The sequence below is a fragment of the Myotis nattereri genome, assembly GCF_964212035.1.
Source record: "Myotis nattereri genome assembly, chromosome: 2".
NCBI lineage: Eukaryota > Metazoa > Chordata > Mammalia > Chiroptera > Vespertilionidae > Myotis > Myotis nattereri.
The window spans coordinates 43,143,561-43,156,726 of NC_138076.1; the positions used below are offsets into that span (position 1 = coordinate 43,143,561).

Here is a 13,166-nt window from a genome sequence, read left to right on the forward strand (position 1 = left end):
CTCCCAGCCATGAACCCCCCTTCCCTCTTGTTATCTGTGGTGTGTCCTCTGTGTCCCTACCTGTTACTGGTGAGCTCTTGGGATGCCAAGGGAATAAGAATTTCATGAGGCCCCCACGGGAGGATGAGGTATGGTGGAGAAAGCTCTATTGATGATGTAACATTAAGAGGGTTTCCCTCCGGAGTTCCCTTCTCCATTTCGCCATGGAAGAAGTCCTGCTGTGTCTTCAGCAGAGCTAATATCAAAGCCATTGCCCAGAGCCGTTGCTCCATATTAAAGCACAGTCCAATCCAGCATCTGGCTAGCGTAGCTTGTGTTCCCAGCTGCAGTCCATTGCATGTGCTTCTAGACCAGTGGTTCTCAACCTTGGCTGCACATTAGAATCATCTGGGAATCTTTTTAAAATCCTGATTTCTGGGCCTCATCCTCTGGAAATTCTGTTTCTTTGTTATGGGGTAGGGCCACAACAGTAGTAACAAAGAAACAGAATTTCCGGAGGATGAGGCCCAGAAATCAGGATTTTAAAAAGATTCTCAGGTGATTCTAATGTGCAGCCAAGGTTGAGAACCACTGTTCTAGAGCCACATGGCAGGCTATCGTGGGTCTTGGAGCAAATGAGTGCAAGGAAGCAGGAGCAAAGCAGGAGGAACAAGAGAGTGAGAACTCTTTGTCTCGGGGTTATAACTAGGAGCTTAACACTTAACATTTCAGGATTTCGCATGCTTGCAGTGGCTCTGCCCTTCTAGCCAATAAGCTTTGTTCCCCGGACTAGACAGGCAAGCACTTTCCCTATGTTACCCCGACTTCACTGTGCATGTGCCCATCTTCCCTTTTGTTGATCCCTTTCCCCAGTGATCTGCAAGGAATGGACCTGTGGTTCCCTGGGGAACGTGAAGTTGCAGCTCCTGGTGAAGACCATGCTTATAATGGTCTTTGCTTTCTTCCTGTTATTACTATTACTATTACTATTACTGTTTAATAACTAGCTAGTTATACTGTTGTCAGTCTGTTCTCTATGAGTCTGTTTGTTAGTTTATTTTGTTCATTAGATTTCACATATGAGTGAACTTTTGCTTGTAAAAATTAATAAAATAAAATTACTGGATTAGCAATGTATTATTGCCTACAATGAAGAGATCTATTCATTTCTTAAATATTAATTCTAGAAATGTATTGACTGCCTGTTTTATATGCTGGAGTAAAAAAGGTACAATTGAAAGTCTAGAAAATATTTGTTTTCATAGTTTATAGCTTAATGGGAAGAACAGCATTAAACAAATAATTATACAATTAATTTTCAATTACACTTTTGAGATTTGAACCAGAGATAGTGTAGAGCAAGAATGTCAAACTAGCGGCCAGCAGGCCAAGGCATGGGGCCCGCTGACCGCGAGTTTGACATGCTTGATGTAGAGTTCTGTCAGAGTATGTAATAGGATCTAGACTTGGGAAACTCTTCCAAAGCAAATGACTTTTTTTTTTTTTTAAATCTTTATTATTGAAAGTATTACAGATATCCCTTTTGCATTTTTTTTCTATTGACCCCCTCCACCTGGCACTCGCCCCTCCCAGGCCTTTACCACATAATTGTCTGTGTCCATCGGCTATGCATATATGCATATAAGTTCCCCTGTTAATCTCTCCCCCATCCCCACTCCCACCTTCCCTCTGAAATTCATCAGTCTGTTCCATGGTTCTTTGTCTCTGCGTTTATTTTGTTCATCAGTTTATTTTGTTCATTAATTTTAATACATGAGTGAGAACATGTGATAATCTTTCTCTGACTGGCTTAGTTTGCTTAGCATAATACTCTCCAGGTCCATCCATGCTGTTGCAAATGGTAAGAGTTCCTTCTTTACAGCCGCATAGTATTCCATTGTGTAGATGTACCACATCTTTTTTATCTACTCATCTGATGGGCACTTTTCAAATCTTAGCTATTGTAAATTGCGCTGCTATGAACATAGGGCTTCATATATTTAAACTAAGGTTTGCTGAATAGGAGTTAGCCAGACATGCACCCTCTACCCTCCTGCATTTCATGCCAGAGGGATAATGTGTGAAGCCCCTGAGTTGTTAACCTGTACTTTCTTTAGGTATTGTCTTAGTACCATACAAGTAGTAGTGAAATAGCTAGTGTTCCCCTCACCACCATCTGATTTTGTTCACAAATATTCTTAGTCTCTATCTTTGTATTCTTAAGTATACTTGATTTGTTGGCTTCAGTGATATCCTTTTATTCCCAGTTAATATTTATAGAAATAACTGAGCTTACTTTACTTTCCCCTTAGTTTTCCCTTTGTTGCATTTTTGTTGGTGGTACATTGTTCTACTTTGCCAGAGCATACAACATTTACATAGTCTTCTGTAAATCTTAACTAGGCTTATTTTGAAGTTATTTCTTAATTGTATACAATTTGCTTTCTAGTTGATGCCTCATAAATAAATCCAGTGGTCCAGCCAGAGTGGCTCAGTGGTTGAGCGTTGACCTATGAACCAGGAGGTCACGGTTCAATTCCCAGTCAGGGCACATGTCCAAGTTGCAGGATCGATCCCCAGTGTAGAGTGTGCAGAATAATGATTCTCTCTCATCATTGATGTTTCTCTTTCCCTTCCTCTCCCTTCCTCTCTGAAATCAATAAGAATATATTTTAAAAAAATAACTCCTGGGAATAATGGCATTGAGCTATTCACATACATAACTGTGTAGGTGTGAATTTTATACTTTAGATTTTTTAAAAAATATATATTTTTTTATTATTGATAGTATTACAGATATCTCCCATTTCCACCCCCTTTACTTCCCTCCTCCCAGCCCCTACTCATCCCCCCAGGTCTTCACTACCCTATTGCCCGTGTCCATGGGCTATGCATATAAGTATGTAAGTTCTCGAGTTTATCTCTTCTTGTCCCCCCAACCCCACATCAAGGTATGTTCCATGCCTCCATGCTTTAGGTCTCACTTTGTTGGTCAATTCATTTTGTTCATTAGATTCCACAAATAAGTGAGATTGTATGCTATTTGTCTTTCTCAAATTGGCTTATTTCACTTAACATAATATTTTCCAGGTCCATCCATGCTGTCCCAGAGGGTAAATAAATATACTAGTACTTTAGATTTTTAACTTTAGAGTTTTACCAACAATGTTGCATGCTGACCATTGAGTCTTTATTCTTAGATATGTAGTTTCATTACTCCTTTTAATTCTGGAGAGTTTTCTGTTTCCTGCTCTTTTTCTATTTCTATTTATTTTTCTTCACATTTCCCCTTTTTCTCTGTTTCTTTTACTGTCTTCTATGACATCTTATTACTCTTGTGTTGCTTCTAATTCAGCCTCTATTTTCTAGTATTTTTTCTTGTTCTTTCCTCAGTTCTTTCAGAACAATTTTATAGCTTCCTGTTTTAGTCATCTCATTTCTGAACTTTTTCTCAAAAACTATAAAGAGGCCAAGATTTTTACTCTACTTACCCTACTTAGCTTCCCACAGTTTCAAGCATCAGACAGTTATAAGTTATGAGACATGAGACTCCTGGATCAGAGCTGAAAGACTTTATAACTTACCAAGAGAAATCTCCTGAGTATGCTGTAGATGCTTTTTATCAGCCAGGATCCATTGCAATCACTCCAAGACATTTTACTGTCATCTTAGAAAGGATCTAAGATTGGTATGTTAGACTGTAGGAGTTGTTGAATCATAAGGTGGTTGTAATTCTAAGTTTTGTACTTCATCCCTCATCTGCCTAGCAATCTAAAGTTTTAATGATTTTGAATCCTTCTGACTACAGTGCTCACAAATTTCCTTCCTTTCTCACTCAGTGTAACTATGCATCTCTGTTGTTTGAAGAACCTTCTCTAACCCAAGACAGGTCTTTGTACTAGTTGTCACAGTAGTGTGTACTTTAAACTGACAGAACAATTGGTAAAGAAGTCCACTTGCATGGAGGAGAGTTAACAACTAAGACATCATTTGAGCAAATGCTGCCTAGTTCTTGGCCTGTAACCTCCTCCTTATTTTCATTTCACTAATAGGCAACAAATTGGAGAACCATTTATTTCCTGATGGCCATACAATTTTGTCAACATGTCCACTATCAGTTTACAAGGATTTCCCTCAAATTCTGTTAATTGGCCCATGGGATGGATCTTTTCTCCTCTAAAATCCATGTCTCTTAACATTCCATCTTTGTTGTCAAATCTGTCAAATGGTATAAAGGATCTGAGTTTTACCTTACTTGCAAGCTAACAGATTAGTTTCATGGATGCTGACAGAAGACATAAGACTCCTGGATCAGAGACAAAAGACTTTACTATTCAAAGCAAAATCAGTAACCAGTGTCCATATATTTGTGCTGATTTTCTGAGCTCCATTTCTCATGGGGCAACATAGAAGGCCAGACACTTGCATCCTGAATGGGTTGTGGGAAGAAGAGGAACCGAGAATCAAGAGTTCAGCACCTTTTGAACAAGTAATAAACATAGCAACAAATAATCCAATCTTTTGCTTTACCTAAAGCAGCGGTTCTCAACCTGTGGGTCGCGACCCCTTTGGCGGTCAAACGACCCTTTCACAGGGGTCACCTAAGACCATCCTGCATATCAGATATTTACATTACAATTCATAACAGTAGCAACATTACAGTTATGAAGTAGCAACGGAAGTAATTTTATGGTTGGGTCACAACATGAGGAACTGTATTTAAAGGGCCAGAAGGTTGAGAACCACTGACTAAAGTATATTCTTCCAGTCAGCATTCTCATCCTCTTCTCAGATGTAGAGTGTCTGTGCTATATTCCCTTTTGTCCTCCCTTTTCACATCCTATAGGTAGCTGCTCTGGATCTACCCCAACTCTGCTCTTTTGTATGAGAAGTTTCCATGAGTTGGTAACCCAGTGCCAAGGAGTTCAGGAGAGAAAAAATGACCAAGGAGTGTGCAGGGGCAAACCTATACATATCTGTACCAGCTTGACTCTAGAGCTGCTCTCTTGTTACCTTACCACCTCTTGCTGGCAGTGGAACGGTACTGCAGTTTTCTGACACAATGGCAATACTGCAGACGACGATTATACCCAGGGCAGTGTAGAGAAAAGGGTGAAAATCAATAGTATTATTCCTGCTATTCCTATTAGTGCCACCAGGCTCTCTTCAACTCTAGGCTGCCATTCTCTTCTGCCCTCTCCTATTCAGATGATCTCTATCATCCCAGGAGTGTCCAAGAGTTTTTTAATTAAATTGTAGGATTCATCCTTCTCCTTTTTGCCTTTGAAATCTTTGGAGTGAGTTTAAAAGAGAGATCAGTGTATCAAGTTAGTTTGTTCCAGACAAGAAGACATTTCTCTTATTCTTTAAGGTCTGGTTCAAGTTCAGTCTCCTACAGTGTTCTGGACACACTAATTACACTGTTGTGTGTACTAAATATCAGTTGAATCTATTCATACATGTAATTTAAGATCTACTAACAGTCATATTCTTTAATTTTTTGTGCTATTCTTGGAATTGGTCTGATACACTAGCATCTTCCAAATAGATTTTTAAAAATTCATCTTTATTATTGAAAGTATTACAGATGTCCTCTTTTTCCCCACATTGACTCCCTCCACCTTGCACCTGCCCACCCCCCATGCCTTTGCCACACTATTATCTGTGTCCATGGGCTATGCATATATGCATATAAGTTATTTGATTAATCTCTTCCCACCCCCACCTCTCCCTGCATTCCCTCTGAGATTCATCAGTCTGTTCCATCAGTCTGCTTCTGTGTCTCTGGATCTATTTTGTTTGTCAGTTTATTTTGTTGATTAGATCCCACATATGAGTGAGATCATGTGAAACTTGTCTTTCTCTGTGTGGCTGACATCACTTAGCATAATACTCAATGGCAAGTTTATTTTCACCTGGACTTATATTGATTTATTGGACTTTACTGGAAGATTCATATTAAGTTCATACTAAAATAGAGATATTTTCTCTAACACCATCCATAACCAAACTTAAGGTATGATTAATCCAAAGCATGGAGGCATTGAAGAAACTGACTTATCTCCATGTAGGGGTGAAGAGATAAGAGATAAACCAAAGAACTTATATACTTACTAGAGGCCTGGTGCATGAATTTGTGCACGGGTGGGGTCTGGCTGGCCTGCCCCAATGGGGGCCCATCGGGCTGGGCCAGTGGGGGAGGGGCTGCAGTTGGTTGGCTGGCTGGCCCCACCCCCGATCCGGGTGTTGGGGGCCGATTGGGTACCGGATCAGGCTGGTTGGCTGCCACAGTGTACGTCATAGCCACTGGTCATTCTGGTTGTTCTGATCATTCTGATGTTCCGTTTGCTGGACTTTAATATGTGTGTGTGTGTGTATATATACATATATATACATATATATATATATATATATATATATATATATAGAGAGAGAGAGAGAGAGAGAGAGATAGGGAGATAGATAGATAGATATAGATATGCATCGCCCATGGACATGGGCAATATGGTTGTGAAGACCTGAGGGGTTGAGAAGGTGCTGGACAGAAGGAGGGGGGCAATGGAAGACATCTATAATATTTATCAACAATAAAAAACATTTAAAAGATAGGATTAACTGATGAACAAGAATAGATCCAGAGACAAGAGACAGGGAACGGGGGAAGGGAGGGTTAGAGATCAACCAAAGGGATGCATGCATATTAGCATAACCAATGAACACAGACACTGGGGTGGTGGGGGCCTGCCCTTGGGGTGGGAGTGGCTGGGGGGGTGTTAATAGAGGGAAAAGGAGACGTATGTAATACTTTAAACAATAAAAAAGATATGATTATTTGATATTAATTTAGCATCACAGTGAGAGAGATGTGCCAATGTGCTGAATACAAAAATATTAACATTCTTTTCTTTTGCATTGTTTTTATAGAATCAGGTTATTCTTATTACAACTTAATCCTGAAGAAAGCTGGACAATTCTTAGACAATTTACATATCAATCTCTTAAAGTTTGCTTTCTCTATAAGAGCATACTCTCCAACTATTCAGATGTTTCAACAGGTATGTAAAAATTCCCAAGCTATCTATGACAAAGAAGCATGCTAACAATGTACATGAATCTATCTTAGGGTGACTATCTTCCATTCAAAAGGATCTACACACTTATCATATCTGGTTCCATAGCTTATTATTGATTATATTATTATTGCTATCATTAACTATAATATAATTGATATATAATTTTATAGTTATTTGGGATAAGGTATTATGAGGACAAGTCACCATTAAAATGAACTATATAGAAAATTTTAATTTGATGAAACTTTCCAACTACTTCGAAGCACATATTTCTACTATAAAGTTGATTTTGTTAAAATATTTAATTCTGCCTGCATATAGATATTTCTTACTTTAATTAGAGCAATAACTTAATAGTAGTTGATGAGTTATTATAATCAAAGTAATGTGAGTTTTTAAAATCATATTGTAATTATGAATTACTGTAGCTAAATATAATCTTTGAAATCTTAGATTGCAGCTGATGAGCCACCACCAGATGGTTGTGATGCATTTGTGGTTATCCATAAGAAACACACCTGTAAAATTAATGAGATTAAAAAGCTGCTGAAGAAGGCTACTTCAAGGTAAATTAATGAAAGCCTTTAGTGAAAGAAGTGCTTTATGAAAAGAGTTGAGGGTCAAAATAGCCTAAATTTCCTATAATACAAAATTTTAATATTCTAAGATATTATATTTTAAAGAATATGCTATATATTGAAAAACTGAATATATATGGGCTGGGAGTCTGAGTCCTTTTCTAAAATATATAACTACTTTCAGTATTTTGTCTTAATTAGCTTTTGACTTTAGAGTATAAATTATACCAGAATGCCATAAAACATAGGTATGTTTTATATAAACAATAAACATATGGAACCTGTGGATTTATATGGACTATATCTCTTTAAATATAAACTGAAAGTGTACCTTAGAAACAGAAAATCCTATAAAATAAAAGACTAATATGCAAATCAACCAAATGGCAGAATGACAGTGGAACAACTAGTCGCTATGAGGCACACTGACCACTAGGGGGCAGATGCTCAACGCAGGAACTGCCCCCAGCCTGCAGGCCCCAGGCCAGCCAAGGCAGGTGCCAGCAGAGACCGCCCCCCGATTGCCCTGCAGATTGACCCTGATCGCCGGCCAGGCTTAGGGACCCTACCATGCATGAATTTCGTGCATTGGGTCTCTAGCTAATAATAAAAACAATTACATAGACATTTTTTTAAATATGTTATTCAAAACTTTTTTTTAATTTCTTCCAACTATTTCATACAAATGACTATGGGAAGTAACATGTATAGCATTCTTGTGGGTCCGTTTTCACCCCCAAAGAATGTAAGGACCACAGGGAACTGATGCAAACAAACTCATGCTGCTTGTGTGCCATGAGTAGTAAAGCTCTTTGTTTCTGAACTAGAAGTCTCAGGTTTTTTGCTTGGTATCCATGAAACAATAAAAGGCAAACTTGTTAGCTTGTAAATTAGAATGAAATCAATTCCTTAGCCTGACAGAAGCCATATATAGTATTAGATTCATACCTTTTTTTCTGTGAATCTTAGGCAATACATTTCTAACATTTTTGCCACTGCTAATTTGTATTATTCCCTTTATAATCTTAGTGAATTTAATAAATGAAAATTTATATTTTTAAATGTAATCTCTTCAGATTTAATGACTATTTTTGCCCAACCAGTGTGGCTCAGTTGGTTGGACATCATCCTGTGCACCAGGAGGTAGCCAGTTCGATTCCTGGTTGTGGCACATGCCCAGGTTGTGGGCTCGATCCTCAGTGCCCAGTGGGGGCGTGCAGGAGGCAGCCAGTTGATCTTTCTCATCAATGTTTCTGACTCTCTCTCTCTCTAAAAAAAATCAATAAAAACATTTTTTAAAAAAAGACTATTTTCCCTCTTACCCAGTAATTCTCTATAGCTGTAGATTAATTTTTTTTAACCTGTGATATATCCAAGCAGTTTCTGAATTATTCATAGAAACAGACTTTGGAAGGTATGTGTATATGTGTATAGGAAGGCACTTTTCTGTAATGATTCGTGAACAGTTGGTAGATGAACTAATTTTTTCTTTTATATTCAAGATTGATTTACTAGCATTGTTTTATTAGCAGCCTTTCCAGTTGCCAATAGTAAATTATTTGAAAACATTCTTTCGTACTAATTTCAAAATGTAAGATACCCTATATAGATTACTAAATGTGCCCTGGCCAGGTATCTCAGTTGGTTAGAGTGTCACCCTGATAGGCTGAGGTTGTGGGTTTGATCCCTGGTCAGGGCATATATAAGAAGCAACCAATAAATGCATAACTAAGTGTAACAACAAATCAATGTCTGTCTGTCTCTCTCTCCCCATCTCCTTTCCTCCCTCTTTCTCTCTAAAACCAATAATTTTTTTAAAAAAATTACTAAATGTACTTCTACAGTACTGATTTGATAAAAATCAAAATTTTAATGATAAGCCATTTAACTTTGTCTCATTTAAGTTCAAACTTATCAGTTGAAATTAATGAGAAAGATTTTGTTTGTTTGTTTGTTAGTTAATCCTCACCGAGGACATTTTTCAATTGATTTTTAGGGAGAGTGGAAGAGAGAGGGAAAGACAGAGAGAAATATTGATGTGAGAGAAACACATCGATTGGCTGCTTCTTGCACAAGCCTCGACCAGGGCCTGGGCAGGGGAGGAGTCTTCAACCAAGGTACATGCCCTTGACCAGAATCGAACCCGGAACTCTTTGGTCCACAGGCCAATGCTCTATCCACTGAGCCAAACCAGCTAGGGCAAGAGAAAGATTTTAATAATTTCATCTAGTTTAAGATTCTTTTTCACTTTTTTTTAAAATCTGAGGACATGTTTTTATTGCTTTTAGAGAGAAAAGAAGGAAGAGGGAGAGGGAGGGAGAAACATTGATGTGGGAGAGAACCATCGATCAGTTGCTTCTCATACGCTACCCTACTGGGGAATGAACCCACAACTTGGGCATGTGCCCTGACCGGGAATCAAACCTGCAACCTTGGCATATCAGGGCGACACACTAACCAACTGAGCCACACCAGCCAGGGCTCTTTTTCACTTCTCAAATTTTTTAAAAAATATAATGTTGTTGAATTTTTCTTTTTTTAGAGAGAGAAGAAGGGAAAGGGGGAGAGAGACAGACAGACAGACGTTGATGTGAGGTGGAAAACATCGATTGGCTGCCTCCTGCATGCATCCCGACTAGGGATCGAGCTCCCAACCTGGGCATATACCCTGACTGGGAATCAAACCTGTGACCTTTCAGAACATGGGGACAATGCTCAACCAACTGAGTCACACTGGCCAGGGCTCTTTTTCACTTTTTTTATGTTTGTTTGATTACACTTGAGGATTTAATGAATTGTTACTTATATGTTTGTGTGAAAAATAATACAATAATTAATAATACAAGAATCAACCCTGTTTCAAGTACTTACAACTGTAAACCTACTTTTATCCCACCCTATATTAAGTACTAATAATCTTTGTATGATATAGTGCTTTTGTTTTGTTTTTTAAATAGTTGAAAATGAAATGTAAGCTATAATAATAAAAATTATATCTTAATTGAAGAAAATACAAATTTTATTTAATTGAAAATTTTATTGCTATTATATGTTAGTGATTAAAGACAGTGAACCTTGTTGGAAAAGAAAATACTCATATTCAATTTTGGGTTAACCAAATTTCTTTTGTTTCTGTGACTTAGAAGTTATGTGCACGAAGTGCCACAGGAAATTTAAATTCTTTTTCTGTGATAATATATGTGTGCAAATATATATTTTCCTATCTATAATAATAAAAGCATAATATGCTAATTAGACCGGATGACCTCCCAGATGAAGCTGGTGCCGGGAGAGAAACCTGGGTCCCGGGTGTCAGAGGGAAGCCAGTGCTGGCAGCCAGAGGAAAGAAGGCCTACTCTTGCACGAATTTCATGCATCGGGCCTCTAGTAAATTATAAAGCAGAGGTCCTCAAACTTTTTAAACAGGGGGCCAGTTCACTGTCCCTCAGACATTCCACACATGCGCACTGCGGGCCCGGGACGAGTTGGCTGCTAAGCAGACAGGCAGCGGCAGCAAAAACACCCGGTGGGCCGGATAAATGTTTTCGGCGGGCTGGAATGCGGCCCGCGGGCCGTAGTTTGAGGACGCCTGTTATAAAGTGTCATAATATATTTCTCATATGCTCTTTACTTTCAGTTCTTTTAAAAGTTTGTGTTTTTTTTTTTGCTTTTTTGGTTTTTTTTCTCCATTTCAGGCCCAGACCTTATCTTTTTGAAGGGGATCATAAATTTCCTACAAATAAAGAGAACTTACCAGTGATTATTCTCTATGCAGAAATGGGTACCAGATCATTTAGTAAATTTCACACAGTATTGTCTGAAAAAGCTCAAAATGGAGAAATTCTGTATGTTCTTCGTCATTATATTCAGGTACATGTTTGTTTTATTTAAGATTATTTTGGGTGTAAAAATACATTTCATGATCTTACTAGATTTTACATAATCCCATTAGGAATGTAATTTAAAGATTTTTAAAACTAACACAACTATCACACTAGTGCAATACCCTCGCTGTCCATTCCAGTTGTCCCAAATGGCAAGATTTCATTCTTTTTTAAGGCTGAATAATATTCCATTTTATACACACACTACATTTTCTTTATACATTCATCCATTGATGGATAAATAGATTGTTCACATATTTGGCTATTTTAAGTAATGCTGCAATAAACATGGGGTTGCATAGTATATCTTTCCTAGCTAGTGCTTTCACTTCCTTGTGATATATACTCACAAGTAGAATTGCTGGAGTACATGAGAGTTCTATTTAGCTCTGTTTTTAATTGTTTGAGGAGCCATTATACTCTTCTCTATACTGCCAACAGCAATTTCTATTCCCAACAGTGCACAAGGGTTCCGTTTGCTCCACATCCTCACCAAAACTTATCTCTTTTTTTAATAACAACCATTCGAACAGCTATTGTGATATCTCCTTGTAGTTTTGGTTTACATTTTCCTGATAACTAGTGATGTTGAGCATTTTTTCATGTACCTGTTGGCTATTTGCGTGTTTCCTTTAGAAAAATTTCTATTTAGGTCCTTTGTCTGAATTGGACTGGGGTTTCTGTTTGTTTGTTTTGCTATTGAGTTGCATGAGTTCCTTATATATTTTGGATATTAACCCCTTATCAGATATATGATTTGCAAATATTTGTCCCTATTGCATAGGTTGCCTTATTTTGTTAGTTTCCTTTGCTCTGCAAAGGATTTTTAGTTTGATGTGGTTCCCCTTGTGTACTTTTGCTTTTATTGCCTTTATTTTTGTGTGTCAAATCCAAGTAATTGCCAGTTATAAGGGAAACAAATTCTGGGAATGCAATGTACAGCATGGTGACTATAGTTGACAATAATATATTGTATGTTGGAAAGTTGCTAAGAGAGTAGATCTTAAAAGTTCTCATCACAATAAAAAAAAAACTGTATGTGGGAATGGATGTTAACTAAACTTAATGTGGTGATCATTTCATAATATACATATACATATATCAAAACATTATGTTGTATAACTTACTCAGATAGTGTTATATGTCAATTATATCAGGATAGGAATGAAATTAGGAGATTGAAAAAGATGAACATATTTATCTCTTTAAAACAATGTCTCCCAAGTGATTCTAATATGGCCCTAGAAGGTATACTCATCTATTGAGAATCAGTGTCCCTAGTTATTCTTTGGAGAATATGACTATTAAGTATACTTCTGCAAAATCATACTGGCTACTTTATCATATTGGAACTCTCTGGGCACTTTGTAACATCAAATTATAGCCTTCTATTTAATGAGTGACATATTGTGCAATCAAAATAGTTATATTGTCAATCTAATCAACATGTAATTTTACATGTTGGGGAACCACAAGGGGAACCACATAGGTTAAAAATAGACCTATGATACTTTCTGAACATATACCTTTTTGTGGGAAAAAAGAAATAGAAGAATACAGATTTTTTTTTTCCACCAGTTGATTCAGCTTATGCGCATTTTTGGTTTGCAAATCTGAATTTATTAAACTATAATTCAAATTTTATATTAATA

General features: G+C 37.4%; 1 protein-coding gene across 1 annotated transcript in view; it reads left to right on the forward strand.

The window, feature by feature from the left end:
- UGGT2 (UDP-glucose glycoprotein glucosyltransferase 2) overlaps positions 1-13,166 on the forward strand; it is a 183,750-nt gene that overhangs the window by 16,199 nt on the left and 154,385 nt on the right. The window contains exons 3-5 of the mRNA XM_081083210.1: positions 6,904-7,034; positions 7,506-7,618; positions 11,326-11,500. Of these exons, the coding sequence (XP_080939336.1) occupies positions 6,904-7,034; positions 7,506-7,618; positions 11,326-11,500 (419 nt within the window). The remainder of the gene's footprint in view (positions 1-6,903; positions 7,035-7,505; positions 7,619-11,325; positions 11,501-13,166) is intronic.